The sequence below is a fragment of the Pteropus alecto genome, unplaced genomic scaffold, assembly GCF_000325575.1.
Source record: "Pteropus alecto unplaced genomic scaffold, ASM32557v1 scaffold8, whole genome shotgun sequence".
Classification (NCBI taxonomy): Eukaryota; Metazoa; Chordata; class Mammalia; order Chiroptera; family Pteropodidae; genus Pteropus; species Pteropus alecto.
In genome coordinates, this window is record NW_006494609.1 from 1,881,762 (window position 1) to 1,900,354 (window position 18,593).

Genomic DNA, 18,593 nt, shown 5'->3' on the forward strand with positions numbered 1-18,593 from the left:
CCGCGGGTGCCATCTGTCAGGATTCAGCAAGTAATCCACAGATGCTGTGCTTATAGTTGCCTCAAAAGGCCACACCAGAAACCAAGGCTGCCTCCAGTGTGAGTCTCAGCAAGGAGCACCTGACTCTCTGAGGATACACCTGGATGTGGCTTGGGTGGGGCCCAAGTTGGGGTAGGCGGGGTTTCAGGGAATCCTCTGGGCGGAGTGACCTCTGTTATCCAGTTTGATGACGTCACAGCTATGGCGGTGCTGTGTCCTGCGCACTGGTAGAGGGGAGGGCTCAGCAGGGAACAATGGATACTGCCGGCACTTCTGCACTGAGTCACGCCTCGGCCCTCACTCCAGTGTCTCCCTGCAAGTTCCTGGTGCCCCCTGTGTGCAGCTGAACGGGCACTGGTGCAATCCACTCGCAGATGCAGCCCTCTTAAGAGGCGTCTGCGACTGCCACAGCTTCTGTCTCACTCAGCCGCCCCGGACCGGGCAGCCCCGCGTCCTCGCCCCATCCCACCTTCTACTGTTGCAGGGTGCTTTCCTGGATTTCTCCATAGTTGTATGGCTTGTTCATCTAGATCCCAGGTGATTTTCCCTTGCTGCTGTTTCCTGCCTCTGTCACAACCTTGACCTGGTCGCCAGAGGGATGAACAGAACCTCCATCATCTATGCCATTTTTTTCTATTCTCTAGAACCTCTCGATATATTTTTGGTCAGTTTTGTGTATCTTTTAGTTATTCTTCATTTTAGACCATCTAAACAGTTTATATTCAGCTAGATTTCCACATTTACTCATTCATTTGTGTTGTTTTGCTTTTTAATGTTCAATGTTCAAGTCTTAGCAATCACAGCCAATTCTATAGAAAGAAACTGTTTACTTTGACTCCTAGTAATAAAATAAAAGCTTTTAAGTCAGGAATTCAGAAATCTGCCAGAACCTGTTTGGAAATAAGCCCTGAGGATTTGTTATGTCAGTGGTTGGTTGTGCAATGTCTATAAGAAGCTGAAAGACCAAACAAACCTTAAACAGTGTTAGCAGAGTATAAATGAACCAGGAAACTTTGGCTAGAAATAGATGGTAAAGAATTAAGAGTCTTAGGGTTTGCAAACCGGAAACAATCAGGCAATACTCAGAGTGTTACAAAGAAGAAAGAAAAGCTGAGAGTTCTTACAGTAAAACATACATCCTTGAGAAGAATCAATTCTGCATTCTTACCTTCCGGATTGGTCTGAGTTGGTAATCCTCTCCATGTCAGGTGGTCTGGGTACATAAACATTCTTTCCTTAGTCTTTCAGAAGGTAATCAGTGTTATCTGGAGGTTTGATGTATATCCAGGCATTGAAACAAAACTGGAAAGTTATATTTAAGTCCTAGGCTAGGTAAAACAGGAATAGAATTGTTTCCTGAAGCCTCACCCTACTTAATTTTAGCAATTTAGCAGCTTGACTTTTGTGACTCCATTTCTGTATTCCTCAAAAGGTAGAAAACAGAAAAGACAGTTAATTTTTACTTTTCATTTGTTGAAGATGAAACTGTATGACTTATTAAAGTCACATGGTTTCTGGTTTGGTTAGTTCAGGGTTTAGAGGAGATACTTCCTGTGGTGTACGGAAGCAGGGTTCTTTCCAAGCCTTTAGCACAGGAAAGCTGACTAGGAATTTTGCAAGATGAGAAAGGGCTGTTTTAGAAAAAAGGGAGGTGCTGTTTAGTCATCAGAAGAGGCTTCGAATTCAAGTAATAATTCAGAAAATAATAACGCACATGACCACCATAAATAGGAAAGATATTTACTACCATTATTACAGGCAAAGGGCTCATATTTTTATATGAAGATCACTTATAAATCATTAAGAAAATTATGAATATCCTAATAAGAAATTTAAAAAATTCCAAGCAGAAAAATTACAAAGGAAATATGGATTGATCTTGGTAAAGATCAATCCAGCCTATTTGTGAAGTCATTAAACCAAAATGTATCAATACTCTGGGATTAGAAAAAGTTTGTAGACTGATTCAGTAATTTTGCTTTCATGATTTTTTCCAAAGAAAAAAATTAGAAGTGTGGAAAAATATTTGCATCCTAGCATGAATTAAAATTGGGGGAAAAAAGGAAAATACCACAAATTCATGTATAAGGAAAAGGTTAAGTTGTGGGTTCACCTATGTAAGTTTTTTACTCATTTAAAACTCATATTTAAAAAAAGAAAATATTTGATGGCATGAGTTTGTCTTTAAAAATTAAGTTTTAAAGAGCAGAATGTAAAACTATTATAACTCGATTCTAATTTCTGTCTGCCTATACAGGCAGACAGAAAACATGTCTGAAAAGAAAATGTTAACTTTGTTGTCATTGGTCAGTGGGAACTATTTTCTTCCTTAATGTTTCTGTTTTCTAAATGTTATATGCATATGTTACTTTTGTATTCAGAAAAATGCTGTTGTTTTTTTTTAAATAAACAACATCCCATGTTCCCACCACCACCATCACCATCACCACCACCACCATCACCACCACCACCACCACCACCACCACCACCACCACCCCCCCCAAGGTAAAAAGCATTTCTCAAGAAAAGTGAGAATTTCCAGTATTTAATATTTACTCTGGCTCTTAATGTAGAACCTAATATGAATACCAGTATATATCCCCCATTCTTTAAAGCTTTTCTGTCTTGTAATATTTGATATGCTTTTTAGTTTTGTAACTTGGATTATATCTAAAACTAACACTTGTGAGAATGGTGGAGCAGGATGCAGGTGGGGAGATTCTTTTCTGCTTAAGCTGTATTGGTTTTATTGCAGAGGAAATAGTGTAAGGGCTCCCTTTAGAATATTTTGCTAAAGTTGAAGTATTTAGAGGGAAATGTACAGATGTCTTCAGTTTACTTCGATATGTAATAAAAATATGATGGACTCATTAATGGATAGAGAGACGGATAGAAATGTTACAAAGCAAGTATAGCAAAATGTGAATGGTGGAATTTAGGTGATATAAGTGTTCACTATAAAAATCTTTAAACTTTGCTGTGTTTTTGAAATTTTTTATATTAAAATGTTAGAAATTATATTTTTGTGGAAGAAGAGAAATTAATTTGATAAAAGTTTTTAAAGAGGCAGCAAAAATTTTAAAATTTATTTTTTCAAAAGAATTAACAATCACATAACCTTGGGTAATTGAAACAGAACCACAAGAGGAAATTAACATAGATTCTAATCACAGCGAGGCTTTGATAGCTTAGAGCTTGATTATTGGAACAGCTGGATCAGGGGGTGGGGGTGGGAGATTTAGAAAAACGAAGATGAAATAATCTTGATTTAGAGGTTTTCTCTCTTTTTGATTGGATGTATTCTGGTTAAAAGATATATTTGGAAATGTTATTGGTTAAATAGCTCCTTCTGTCATTAAGCAATAAAATCCATTGAAAATTTAAAGTAAAAAATGTGTATATCCACCACGAAGTATTTTCACTTTTGGTTAGAAACTACTTGACAGTTTATCATACTTCTCATTTTGTTTTTAAAAACCTCATACTTTTTCGGTTATATACTATTTCCCCAAATATACCCATTACATAAAATTACCATTTAAAATGTTTATCTTGTGTTTGGGCCCTTGAGCCTTTTGAGCTGCTCTTCTCTTGCTTGGGCCACTTCCACATCTGGAAGTGTCCTTTTGCTTTACTTTCCCTTCCAATAAGCTTCCAATATTCTTTTCTGCTGTAAAAATATAATAATAACGAAACGTTTATTTTGTGTAATAGATTACAAAAATCAAATTCTGATTCTATCTCATTAATAAGTAATAGACTAATAGAGACTAATATTTGTACATGAGTAATAGGGACTAATATTTGTATAGTGCCCTATAAATTCTGTGCGATGATAGACTGACTTTTAAGTGTTTCAAAGAATCTGTAATAGTAATACTTATTAATGAACAATGAAATTAATGTAGAAAGCATTACAATACTTATTGAAACTTCAGAGTGTGAATATTCTTTGGTCAAATGTTTATGTAGTTTAGAAGGCCTATTTTCTCTGTATGGTTAATGTATGCATACACAGGTTACCTAACTGAATATCTGATTTTTTACTTGATTGAACTTTATTTATCATTTATTTATTCACTTTATTTATTGTTTATATCAGAAATACTGCAGAATTCCTCCACTGAAAATATTGCTACTTAAAAATTTAAATGTTAAGCTGTCGATCCTTGATAGTTTTGTATTTTACAATGCGTTCTTTTAAAAATATCACCTATTTCTAAAGGAACAAAGGTCTATTGTCTTGCTGAAATTTCTATTTACTATTATGAGTTCTTCAGCCTCAAAGAGTTCTCGTATAAAAATTTACTGACCCCAAAGCCATTTGTGTTCTGCTATTTGAAAAGCATAACATATACAGAAAGAATATACTATTTTTGAAATCAGAAATTTACAGTTTTTTAGGGTTATGGAATCTGTTATTTATATTGAAATTCTTTTCTAGGTCATCCATGCCTGGCTTATTATTTCATCTCTGTTATTGCTGTTCTTTTTTTCATTCATTTATTTGGGGTAAGTGATAAAATATTTGGTCTGTTTTTCAGAAATTAACAATATTTGGGCTGTCACTTAAAGTCATATCTTTTATTGATGAATTACTTTTAAATTGTTTCCATATACAGGTCATGCTATATATATAGATAGATAGATAGATAGATAGATATGAAAAGTTAATATTATTGATAGAGATATTCTTTTGTTTATCCTTGTTTATAGATAAGTAGAACTGAAAGAACTCAAGACTATAGTCAACTCTAAGTCTTCTTTAGTAAAGGACTTACTAAATTATTTTAGTAAAGAATTTTTTATATTCATTACTTCTAGTAGAAATCTATGAATCAGAATGTAAAGAAAAGATTTCATAAAAGTATATAAACATGATTTAGTTAATTTTAAAACTTTCGTATTGTTTCATCAGTGGGGTTTTTTTCCAAATCAAATCTTATATGAAAATTTCACATATAAAATAGAAAAAAGTAGAGTTGCTCTGTTGAAGAGCATAGAGAGGCTCAGAAATTTGCCACTCTGACCTTTTTCTCAGTACTGGTGACAAAGTTTGTAAACCATCACACTAGCTCTTAAATTAGGAACAGAAGCAATAAAACTAATAAACTGAGTTTGTTAGAGGCAGTGGGAATAACAGCAAACAAAAGAAACAAATGTGAGAATCTATATAAAAATGGATGATTTTCTAGAAAAAATTATTAAAACTGACTACTGAAGCAATAGAAAATTTATATGTAGCAAAGAAAAAATACAGAAAGTTGTCGAAGAGGTTCCCATTTTACCTCCACCAATAACAACTGTACCAGGCCCAAATGGTTTCATAGGGAAAGTCTATTAAATCTTTAAGGAGTGGAAAATTTTATGTCTTCCAAAACATAGAAAAAGACGAAAAGCTTCCAGAAACAGTTTATGAAGCCAGCATAACATTGATACCAAAACCCTATAAATTATCAAGAAAAAAGAAACTGTAGACCAATCCTATTTTACTGATATCAAAAGAATAACTAAATTTTAACAAATAGGATTCAGCAACACATTGAAAGAATAATACATTATGACCAAGTGGAGTTTGCAGAATGGAAGACTGGCTCATTATTAGCAAATTTCAGAAGTACCATTCTAAATTCTCTGTCATTTAAGTCACATATTTCTATGTCTGTAAACTTATTTTCTGGAGATTTTTCTCTTTCTTTCTGAGATGCCTTGTCACCTTGATTGTTCATGGTGTTTAGTGGACTATTTCTTCGCCTGGGCATTAATGGAAGTGTAACTTGTTGTTTTTCCGGAAAGAAGATTTATTATATAAAGGTCTCTTTTTAGCCAGCTGCAAAGGAGGAGCTTTTCTTTTGGTTTCCAGTAGGTGGCGTCTAAGCTTCTTGGATCCCTGCTTTATATAAAGCCTAAATAATGTCTTCTTTATTTTCTTGTAGATCTTTAATCTCACTTGCTACTCTCAGTTTCAGTCACTGTCAGTGTTAGCAACAGTTTCAGTAGCATTTGCTCAGATTCTCCTGGGGCTCCGAAGTGATCAGTCTCGGAGGGTTTTGTGGGGAGGGGCCCTCTGGGTTGGGAGTTGGGGGCTGCGGCTCAGCCTTGGTTTTCCAACCATGGCTGGTAAAAAATCAGTGATTGTGTCTCTGCTGTCATGTCCGCTTCTCTGCTTTCTGCCCTGATGACTGGGCCCTGCTGCCTGCTGCATGGAACTCACAGCAGTCCCAGGAAAGGTTGTTCAGGGAAGTTGCTGCACCTTCTCCCCTCCCCCTCCTTCTGCAAGGAGCTCCAGAGGCTGAGAGAGGTAGCTTCAGTCTTGCAGCTTTTGCTCAGATTTCCCTGGGGCTCTGCAGCGTTTGGTCTCAGAGAGTATGGGGGCAGGGGCACTGAGGGTTGAGGGTTGGGGGCTGCAGCTCAGCCTCAGTTTTGGAACCAGGGTGGTAAAAATCAACTGTTGTTTCTCTGCTGTCCTGTCCCATCCCGCTTTTCTGCTTTCTGCCTTGATGACTGGGCCCTGCTGCCGGCTGCTAGAAGCTCCAGCACTTCCAGGCAGGCTGATCAGTGAAGTCGCTGCACCTTTACCGCTCCCCCTCCTGCAGAGAGCTCCAGTGGCTGTGAGAGACACCTTCTTTAATTCTCCCAGTCCACCGCCCGACACCTAGGGTTCTGACCTGTGGTAGCTCTATGCGCGTATCCCACGTTCAGACGTGCCGATGTGCATGCAGTTTGGGTGTTTTTGTTTGAGTTTTAGGTGTTCAGCTTTTTGTTGTTTCAAGGGGAGAGATCTGAGGATGTCTCTCATTCTGCCATGTTTCCCTGTCCCTACAAATTTCAATATAAGTCACCATATCACTAGGTCATCATCTCTGTACATTCTAAAAAGTATTTGATAAAATTTACACATGTTCTTTATTAAATTCTGTAATAAAACGGATGGATGGTAACTTCTTTAACATGATAAAATGAATGAATCTCACCTAAAGGTCAATATCACCCTCACAGGGAAACTAGGAGCATGCCTATTAATGCTGGGAGCAAGATGAGGATTTCCTTTATCACTGCTGTTGTCTGACATTGCTCTGGAGGAAATAGTGGACACAATTAAACAAGAGAAAGAAATAAGAGCTATACAATTGGAAGAGAAGGTTTAATTTTCAATATTTGGAGATAAAATGATTGTTTACTTGGTTTTAAACTAACCAAAAGACGATTAGAATCACTAAGTAAATTTGGTAAGGCAACTGAATACAAAATTAATAAACACAAATCAATAGTCTTCATGGAGATGCTAGTTAGTAAACATAATGAAAGAAAAAAATCCCATTTATAATAGCATAAGACAAAATATCTAGGATTAAACAAGAATTGTGCAAGATCTATTAGTAAAATTTTCAATGCCTCCGTGAAGGGCTTAAAAAGAAGTCTTAAACAAATGGGAAGTTATATCACATTACATAGGAAGACTTAGTATCATAAAGATGCCCATTCTCTCTAAGTGTATTGTAAAATTTAATATAAGCCCAGTAAATATACAAATAGGATTTACTTTTCATCTGGACAAGATGATTCTCAGTTCGCTTGGAAAAATTAATACGTGAAGGTACCCCAAAGAATTCTGAGAAAGAAAAATGAAGGGATACTAGTCCTGCCTAATATGAAATTACAGTAAAACTACAATAATTAAAATTGTGGCATCTGCACCATGAATAGATGATTAATAGGAAAGATTAGACTTTTCTAAAAAGCTCAAGTATATAATGGAATTTAATTTATGATAAAGGTGGTATAGAATCAGTAAACTATAGATGGCTTATTTAGTTATTGGTGTTGGGACAATCAGGTAATCATTTGGGGGAAAATTTGGATTTCTTTATATCAGAATAAATTCCAAATGGATTAAAAATTTAAATATGAAAGCGAACTCATAAAAGAACTAGAAGAAACAGTGAGAAATGGGGAATTTTAAATATATACATATTTAATTATCTAACTTAAAAGGTTTTTCAGTTTTTGTATACATATATTAATATTTTTAATATATTTGTATACCATATGTATATTAAAAATACATTGGATTAAGGAGGGCCCTTAAAAGTTATATAATTTAAATTGCATATGTATTTTTTTAAATTCTCCATTTCCTGTGGTTTTCTCTAGTTCTTTTATGGTTTCACTTTTATATTTAAATTTTAAATATTACTAATGTATAATGTCACCAATATATATTACTAATGTTACTAATATATATAAGTGACATTAGTAATATATAATATATGTTTTTAGTATTTCTTAATACAGTGTTTTATGGGTTTTTTCATTTATAAAACCCAGCAAACTAATCACACCATGAACAAAAGCAGGTAAATGACAAACTTCTGTAAAATTTACTATGCAAGTTTAATTTTTTCCACTTTCAGATATTTTAAATGAGGGTTTCTCAAAGTATAAAATGGCATTTTAGGTGGTATATGGCCTTTTTTTAGTTTCTGTACTTATTTTTATAGCTATGGTCTGTGATACTGATTTCCCATTTATATGAGGATAATATAGTTTTCTATTAAAATAAGCTCAACTTGAGGAAAAAGTAAAGTGTTAAATAATAGCACAGTTGATATAAGATATAGTAAAAATACGAAAGTGGGATATGAATGTCTCGTGTTTGGGAACCATAACTCTAAACAATGTTTTGATGAAAATGATTGTAATTAAATCTTTTTACATCGCCATTTAATTTTTTTCAGGGAAGTGTTTAAAACCTATAATGTTGCCATGGATTACATCACTGTTGCCCTCCTGATCTGGAATTTTGGTGTGGTGGGAATGATTGCCATTCATTGGAAAGGCCCACTGCGACTCCAGCAGGCATATCTCATTATGATCAGTGCCCTCATGGCCTTGGTATTTATCAAGTACCTCCCAGAATGGACTGCGTGGCTCATCTTGGCTGTGATTTCAGTATATGGTAAACCCAAGACTAACATTTTGTTACAGAAATGCCTCACTAGTGTGTTTTCCTTCCTCGTCTAGTTATCTTGACTTATGAAAAATGGTAATGGCTATATCCCATAACTCTTCAGTAAATAATTAATTAGCTATAGTATCTTTTTCATATAAAGATTTCAGTTTTTTTGAGGTTAAATTCTTTAAAAATGTTTTATTATTGCTCCCAGTTTAATTCAGTGACGGATTAGTGAAAGGATCCATAGACTTCTGGTTGGAAGACTTAGATTCAGATCTCATCTCTACCACTTACAGCCTCTGTGACCTTAGGACAGTTACTCAGGTGCTTCGAGGTTCAGTTTTCTCAGTTGGAAAATGGAAACAGTGCTTCTCAGAGTAGTAAGAGTTCAGAATGTATGTTGAAAAGCACTAGCAGAGTGTTTAATACACATAAAATGCTTGATTAGTTCTTCAAGTCGAAATTAGGGTACCTACTGTGTATAAGGCAACTTAAGTAGAATTATTCTTTTAGAAATAAGACTTATTTGGGCAATGTGAGACTCAAATTCATTACAACCAGTGTTATAGTCACACTGTAGCCAAGCTATGAATAACCAAGGCTGCTGTACAGATGTGTACTCTGTGGCTATTGCCCTACATGAAAGCCAAAAAGAGATCCATTTCCAGAAGTCATTGTGTGGTCTGTATATTGTAACTAGGCGGTTATTAAAATGTCTCATGACCAATAATAAGAAACCTCATCATCCCTGCTTGATTTGATGAAGAAATAGTCTTGGAAATAGAATTGGATCAATTCCTTTCTCATATAGAACTATAGAAGTTATATACTCTCAATGCCTGACTTATAATGACTTTAAGGTATATAGTACTTGATGGTTTACAAAATACTCATCTATTATTCCATACCTATGATTAAGAATGCCAGTTCTGGACTCCATCCAATCAGCCACTAGTAAATACTCTGTAGTTAGAGATTTTATTAACGTGTGCCTTTTTCAACAACCACAGTTGACTTTCACCTTCAAAGGGACACATTATATCTTTACCTAGCTACTCATGGGGGACTTCACCAGTCCTATTGCACAGTCTTTGCAGACTAGATCTTAACCATATCCATCTAGCTTCCTCCAGGAGCACAGAAATAACATCGCACTGCTGATATCATCCTCTCAAGAGGTTCCTTTGACATTTTCATTGAGGACATACAAATATTCACGGAGGAGCTCAAAAAAGGGGGGTAGACATTTCTCTGTACTTAGTACAAGGCCCTGCCACCTCAGTTAAATTCCTGAAAATTCTTTGGTGAGCTGAGGGCTTCTTCATCTTTGACACTGTCAAGAAATAGCAGTAGACCCTCTCTGCACCCATGATGTTAAGACACGCCCAGTATCTTTTAGGTCTTTTGGGAATCTGTAGGCAACATATTCTTTATTTACAAATTTTATGTAAGCTGTTAAAATTGGCCCATCTTCAGTTGGGGCCCCCGACCCCAGAGGGCTCTAAATCTGTCCAAATTGTAATAACAACAGTCATTCCATTAACGCCCCCTCTCCCTGTCTCCAGAGAATTATTCACTGTAGAGGCTTTAGCAGCCTCCTCCTCTCATATACCTACTGAAATCTCTGGATCACCTATGATGATCTTATGTTGCCCATGGATTTCTGGTGTGAGAAACTGCCCTTCTCAGTCTCATGCTATACACCATTAGAATGGCAGACGGCATACTTAGCTCTCCTGGAAAGAGAAGTTCTCACGTGTGTTCAGGGTATATGAAGCTCTGTATCCTTCTACTCCATATCCTCTCTATCATGAAGGCAGCATTCTACAAGCTCAGCCCAGCCACCAGGACTTTCTTGCTAAGACCAAAATGTTACCTACAGGATAGAGCTAAGCCTGGGCCCTGTAGAGTATCCCACCTAAAGGAGAGGGTGGCCTCTTCTTTCCTCAGTCCCTTGTCAGTTGACAAGGTACTAGAGAATGTCACACCCCTGTGGGACCCCTAGCTACCTCAGGAGTTCTTTGGGATCAAATGAGTAAACCACAATGGAAATTTGAACACTTTATGGATAATATCAGTACTACATGTGATGGAGCTACTGGAGAGCTGCTGCTTTTCATTCCTTAATCTAGGCATCCTTGATCAAATAGTGGAATCCAGGGGTCAGCAAAAGTAGCTGAACTTTAGGCAGTCATCTTGCCCTGGTCAACCATTGGCTTCACCTTTGCATTTTCACAGATTCTTAGGCCATTGCCAATGGTCTAGCCATCCAGGTCGCCAGTGGTAGCAACAGCAATTACTTATCCAAGGTTTCCCTCTTTGGGGACTATAACAGTGATGATACACTGTAAACTAGCCAAATAGCATCAAACCAGAATGAAATTTGCACAGATCATCTGTATGGTTTTGTGTATTTTGTTTAGGTTGTCCCCTGCCCCATCAGTTTACCTGCTATTTATTTCATATTCATTCAATATCTTTTTGTGTATAAAAGAAAATTAAACTTGTTCTATTGGTTCATACCTCCATAACATCCATTTACAAGTTTAGCCAATACATTTTTTTCAGATGTCTTTTCTATTTTCCTCTTTCTAGATTTAGTGGCTGTTTTATGTCCAAAAGGCCCACTTCGTATGCTGGTTGAGACAGCTCAAGAGAGAAATGAAACACTCTTTCCGGCTCTCATTTACTCCTGTAAGTATTTTGGAATGACGTTAAATTATTAAACAGCTAAGAATTTATAGGAATTCAAACACATGTAACTATGATCATTATCATGTGTCTTTTTCTAATCCTAAATGCATAGCATTAATGGAACTCCTGCAGATCTCTGTTTCCTTGCAAATTTTTATCTTCTACCTGACACTGGTTCAAGAGAATTTTTAATATGTATAGAGATAGAAGAAATATTTAGAGATTGGGGAGCCAGTATTCTCATTTAAAATCTTACTAATCAGGTATAATTGAGTACTTGTTATATACATATATTGCAGGTGAATCTTGCCCTAGCTTATGAAAGAATTGTACCGTTCTTTCAGATTATTTTTGCCTTTTTTTTTTTTAGAGTCATACTCTTCCTAATCACTCAGTAAATATTTATTAGGCATTGGTCTGATGTGCTCCCACAGAGCACTGTGAAGGATATAATGATGATTAAGATACTCAGCTCATTTGCTTACAGTTAAGAGGTAAGATAAGACAAGCATATAAATAAGCAACATCCAAGGCAAAATATTATCAGATTCAGAAGAGACACAAAGCCTGCCCCACACCTAGGTACATTCAATAAAAAGATGGCTTTCCCTGAAAAAAAAAAAAAAGAAGAGACACAAAGTGTAGAGAAAGTTCAGAAGAGGGAAAAATCAGGGAAGCCTTCTTGGAAGAGACAGCATTTGGATTGAACCTTTTAAGAATGAGTGGGATTTCAGCAAGCACAGATGGAAGTCGATTCCAAAAATGGACTTGTCACAAAGAATGCCTTGGAGGCATGAGTGTGGGGCCTCTATCAGATTTTATGTGTTTAATTTGACTAGAACATAGAGTATAAAATGAAGAGAGTACTAGGATGAGTTTGGAAAGGCAGATTAGGACAAGATCAAGGATAGCTTTGAGTGACTGATTTAGATCTCTGTATGCTTTTCATGATCACTGGGGAATCATAGAAGGTTCTTGAGCAGAAGAATAAAAAGAACAAAGAATAATATGTGACAGAGACGAGATGTGACTCGTCCGAAATGTTTACTATGTGGTTCTTCACAGAAAAAGGTTGCTGACTCCTAATTTCTGTAGTGATATTAAATATTAAAACAAAAGGGTTCGTAGCAATATTTTTCTACATTTGCAAAAGAATAAAGCTACTGCCTTTATTGACAAGAAGGCTACAGGAATTCATGAGCCTTGTACATGGTGGTTGCCTTTCTGTTTCTCTTATTTGGGTTTGATTTAGTTGAACAGTGCATTGCCTTCCTGGCTTATGTTGATTTTGATCAGTTATTTTGGTTATATAATGAAACTTGTTTGACCTCAAAATTACAAAGCCATGGTGAGTGAGTAAGTATGCCTACTATGGAATTTTCAGCCTCTTTGGCTGTGTATTTCCTTCATAAGTTATTCAAGAAGCCTAAGAGTATTAGGAACATGGATATAATTATAAAATCAGTGATAAAAAGCCAGAGAGACATAGATGACAAGTTTCTTGTTTAAAATTGCTTACTATGACCAGATTGGACTCAGGTTGCTGCTGGCATTTGGTTCCTGCTTTAGCTCTGTATAGTACACATTCATATGTATTTTTATATTAGTTAGTGTATTTTCAAGATAAAGCCTCAAAAGTGGCATTTCTGAGTCAAAGGGTTCATGCACATGTAGTTTTGTTAGATGTAACCAAATTCCCTCCACTAGGGATTATACCATTTTTAATTCCAACTGCATATATGAGAAGCACCATATTAAAGTATTCACATTGTCTCAACTAAAATGTGACAGAGATGTTGTGTGTATATCTATATCTATATCTGTATCTATCTGTATATATATTTTTTTCTATGTATGTGTGGAAGGGACATAGAAGAGGCCAGTTGACTCTTCCATTTATTGCTTTTAAACTTTTTTTTTCTTATTCCCTATGTATGATGCAGTTTAGCATTATTGAAAATCCAGGAAGTGAGACATAATATGAAGGAAATTTGTTCCATGCATTTTTAGAATTATAATAATCATCTGATTCTTTTGAGAGCCCTAGATTGTCCTCTAATTTAGTTCCAAGAAGTAATTTTTATCAGTACATTCACACTATTTTTGGATACTCAACTAATCCAGCTATTGTCTCAGTGGAATCTTGCTGGCCTGAACAGTTTTTCTTTTGGTTACTTTTCAGGGACTGTAAATGATGAAGAACAGTTTTACAATAGCAGCTGCAGTTTGAAAGCTACAGTAAACATTCAGTTTCAGAATTTTTTTTTTTATATGCCAAAATCAAAGAGAGCATTTTGTGGTTTTTCATATGCATTGTTAAATATTCTTAAGGTAGTGTTAAGAAGATTGGTGATTTGTGTAGAGGGCTAATGGCCTGCTGTCTATTCCATGCACTTCCCTTTGTGTTTCTAGTGCTTACCTGGACTTTTGTCTTTCTCAACAGCAACAATGGTGTGGTTGGTGAATATGGCAAAAGGAGACCCAGAAGCCCAAAGGAAGGTATCCAAAAGCTCCAATTATAATGCACAAAGTAGGTGACTTTTATTTGGTAATTTCCTGGTTTTCAGGGTCATTTATCATCTTATAGGCTAACAATGAGTTATGAAGCAATGATTTTAATCTCTATCTTTGGTCATGTGGTTTTTTTTTTTTGAGAATCTCATGAAAGTTACGGTAATACCCAGTAAATATTTAAGGCATTCACATGCTCCAAACCCAGCAAGACAGCCAAGGCACCCTAGGTTAAGAATTTCTGCCATTAAATACCAGTATGGAAAGGTTCAAGTTGACGCTATGATTTTTAAAAGGAAAAATAAGCTCTCTCCAAACATGTTAAAAATAAGAATCTCTTGTCTGATATGGCCAGAGTAACTTAAATATAATTTTATTTGAGATGCGATAATGTTTATACTGAGAAGATAAAATATTCCAGTTGGACACGACTTTCTGGAGGAGAATAATGATGACCTAAGATGGGAGATAGGCTCATTTGTGGATACTACAGAAGATGTTAAGGAGAACATAAGTTAAGGGTTGTTTTTAGAAAGAATTGAATAACAAAACAGTATCAGTATTTAAGAAGAAAGGGAACTTCTTTTTATGAAAACAGGTTAACCTAATGAGGAAGCTGAAAAAATAGGCAGAATAAAAGTTGGTGAGAGAAAAGAGAAGAGCCTTGAATGAGTTGCTGTTTGTCAGGAAAGGAAGAGTAGTTATAATTTATAGAGCCAAGAAAACTGCTGATTTAGCATTTGGGTAACTGTGAGGAGGATACTTTCAACTGAGAATTCCTTTTTGGGACCCAAAGATATCAGGTTCATTCTGCAGTGATCAAGGCAGCAGAACAAGGTGACATTATTCCAGTAGTAGACCTAGTAGAGGAGTAGGAAATATAATATATTGGAAATAATTGTTATTGTCTGGTTATTGTATTAACCATGTTAAGCTAAAGAAAATTAAAAGATTGGTTGTCTATATGAGTAATAATGTTTATGTGTATGTGAATACGAGTTTGTATATGGCACATGAAGATTTTACTCTTGAGAAATGTTTATTGAGCACCTGTGTGCCCAGTATTTTGCTTGGCACTGGGGATATAGCACTAAATGAGATATTCCAACTGTGGGGACATTATAGCCCATTTAGGGGGAGACAAACGTTCAACAAGTAATTCATACAATTGTGATAAGCCCTATGAATGTAAAGTGTAAGTAGCTATAAAAGTTTATAGTAGAGGAATTTCATTTATTCTGGAAAGTCAAGGAAGGCTTTCCTGAGGAAGCGATGATGGGAGATGGCCAGCTGAAGAGTGGAAAGAAGAGCTTTCCAGAAGAAGAAGCAACAGGGAGGAATGGCCTCAAGTGAGAGGGTGCTGGATGAACTTCAGTTCAGTTCCCCGGTGGGAGTGGTTGGTATTTTGGGTGAGGCAGTTCTTTGTGTGGGACTTTACCTCACCTTGCAGGATATTTAGCATTCCTGGCCCCTCACCCACTAAATACTAATAGTGGCTTTGAGGTATTACAGTAATGAAAAACTCCTCTGTCATAGTTATTTCCAAGCACCCCCTGGAAAGGAGGTGCTACCCTTGAGTTGAAAACTACTGTTCAGGGAATTAGAAGTTAGATGAGAACAAAAGGATGTAGGGTTCCAAGAGGGATGTCTGTAAAAATAAAAAAAAAAATAGAACTGGGAGGTTACCTGAGTGTGAACTCTGTTAGAGAGTTTGAGAATGAATTAGTCATAAATAATACATAGAAAATTTGTTAAGGAAAAAAATGAGGCAGTTTTCCAGGGAAGACAGAAAGTTGTACATTAGAGTATATTCTGGCTGTAGCAAAGTAGTTTAGTTGTGAATACTATTTGCATAATGATAGTATAAAAACTAAATATAAAATTATGACATTGAGAATATGGGGAGTTAAATTTGTATGTGTGAATGAATATGGGAGCTAATGCTTCATCTTCCCTATAGGAAGTTACAAAGTACTTAAAATGAAAACATCAGGATATAGAACTATGAACATGCTATTTATAATTAATTATGGAGGTAAATACCAGAAGAAACAGCTGAAGGGGTTGAGAGTAGTGATTCAGAACAGGGCAAATTTCCCTGAGTTGGTGGTGGGAGACCAAGCCCTACAGCAAGAGAAGAGGGTCCTTTGGCAGAAAGTGCAGAAAGAATTCAACACGCACGCCAAAGTTACAGTCAGAAGGAAAGTTTGTTAGAAAAGGGGTAACGCTCCACAGACAGCGTGGTCTCCTATCAGAGGCAGACAGTGAGAGAGACAGTAAATACTGAAAGAAAGACAGTGAGAGGTACATGGAAAGGCAGTGAATAGGGGGGCTGAGTGTTCAGAGAATTCGGTTTATATGTCATTCTTTAGGTCTCGTTTCCTTTGATATGGACATATAGTGAGGAAAGGGAAGGGGAAGAGGATGTAGCCTGAAAAGGTAAGGATATGTAGAGTGACAGGCCTGGTGGCAGTTCCCAGACTTTAATCCATAGGTTCTCCATGGTTTTAGCCATAGGGAATGACTGTTACTTCCTGTTTCCCCTTCACAGCTGTGGGGAATGGGTTGTTGTAATCCCAGTAGAAATCTCCCTTTGTCCTGAAGGTGTCCTCCTGGCCCGAGCTGCAGGGCTGATCAGCAAAATGTAGTCTCTGAATGTAGCTTAACATTTTAATTCTCTTGCTTCCTTCTACATTAGGAGTGAGGGGGATAGGGCAGAGCAGGGACTGCTCTTTTTATTTATAAACCTTATGCTTATATGATTTCATAAACTTCAGGGAAGATTCCAGTTTTGTGAAGAACTGGTTAAGAAAAAAATATAAATTACAATTACAGAATTGCAAGGGCCCTTCCCAGAAAAAGTCCCTCCAAGTGAGAAGCCCGAAGCAAGCAAGCTTTATTTATTAATGGTAAATCTACCTCTGTTATGGACATGTATCACTTTTATTTAAAAAAGAAAAGGCGGAAAAAAAAGTATTAGCAACTTACGTATTTTAATTATTTTTGATGTATGGAAGGTTCTCAAGACTTTCATGTTATGCTCACAATTTTCAGTCAGACCGACAGTCATAACAAAATGACTAGCCCATGAAAAATGCACTCCCTCCTTTCCCCTCCACCCAATAGTGTTCTACTTTTGTAACTTAGTCAATAAAGCCAGTGGTGAGAGCCATCAGTTAGGGAGCTTTTAACTGCATTCATTAGAAAACCCAATTCATTTGCTTTAAACAAAGAAGAAATGTGTTCTGTCACATGACCAGAATCCTGAGGTGTAGATGTTTGTAGTGTTGGTTACTTGTATGGCTCATTGGTGATACCAAGGGCCCAGGTTCTTTCCATCTTCCTGCTCTGCCGTCCATAGCTATAGGCTTGGTCTTCAGCCTGCTGTTCCCCATGGTCACAAGACAGCAAGTGCATTTCCAGGCATCTTATCCAGATAAGACAACATCCAGAGGAAGAAAAGGGTGGTTTGTGTCTTCTTCTTTAAGTTTCTCTTAAAGAGTGAGAAAAACTTCTCCCAAATTTCCAGCAGACTTTGCCTCAACACACATTGAGTAGTACCAAACCAAAAGCCTTGCAGCTTTCAGTGGGAAGAGGAATGAAAAGATGAACACACTTGGCTTGGATTAATCAGGATTTACCACCAGAGTCCTGTGAGTGAGGGGTAGAAACCCAAACAAATCAGGACTCTGCCCTCAGGAATAAGGGAGAGAAATGGCTATTGGGTAAGCTACCGAGAGGTCCTGCTACAGCCCATGATTTGTGGTTTAAGAACGAGGTAACCTAGTAGCAATGACAGTCAAGTAGTTACCATTTCTGTGTAATTTTCTTTAACGTATTAAGAAAATTTTCTAAATATTACAGCTATTTTCACTTTTTCTTGAAGGCACAGGGAATGAAGCACAAAACTCTGTGACAGAGAATGATGATGGTGGCTTCACCGAAGAGTGGGAAGCCCAGAGGGACAATCGCCTAGGACCTCATCGCTCTACGGCTGAATCACGGACTGCTGTACAGGAACTTTCTAGCAGCATCCTAACCAGTGAAGACCCAGAGGAAAGTATGTACATTTCTCTAATTCAAAAGTCACGTATTCATTTAGATCCCACATCATCGAACTCTCCCAAAATAAAATGAATCGAGAGTGTTACAGCCTAATTCACAACACAGTACAGCCTTTAGTGGGAAATACCAATAGTTCATGGTTTTCTCATAGTTAAATTTATTAATGGGTCAAGTTCTGCTTCTCAGATTTTTGAAATTGGTCCTTTAGAGCCTGATCTTTGGCATTTGTTTTATAGAGGAAAAGATTTATTTGAAATTATTATTCCAATAAGACTTCATGGCTGCAGTACATTTATGTACAAAAATTTCATTAATATATTTCACTCTT

At 36.5% G+C, this 18,593-nt stretch overlaps 1 protein-coding gene across 2 annotated transcripts in view; it reads left to right on the top strand.

The window, feature by feature from the left end:
• The window catches only part of PSEN1 (presenilin 1), a 59,526-nt gene that overhangs the window by 28,592 nt on the left and 12,341 nt on the right, over positions 1-18,593 (top strand). For both annotated transcript variants that reach the window (XM_006925423.3, XM_025042040.1), the window contains 5 exons: positions 4,484-4,551; positions 8,778-8,998; positions 11,591-11,689; positions 14,133-14,219; positions 18,087-18,260. In XM_006925423.3, the coding sequence (XP_006925485.1) occupies positions 4,484-4,551; positions 8,778-8,998; positions 11,591-11,689; positions 14,133-14,219; positions 18,087-18,260 (649 nt within the window). The remainder of the gene's footprint in view (positions 1-4,483; positions 4,552-8,777; positions 8,999-11,590; positions 11,690-14,132; positions 14,220-18,086; positions 18,261-18,593) is intronic.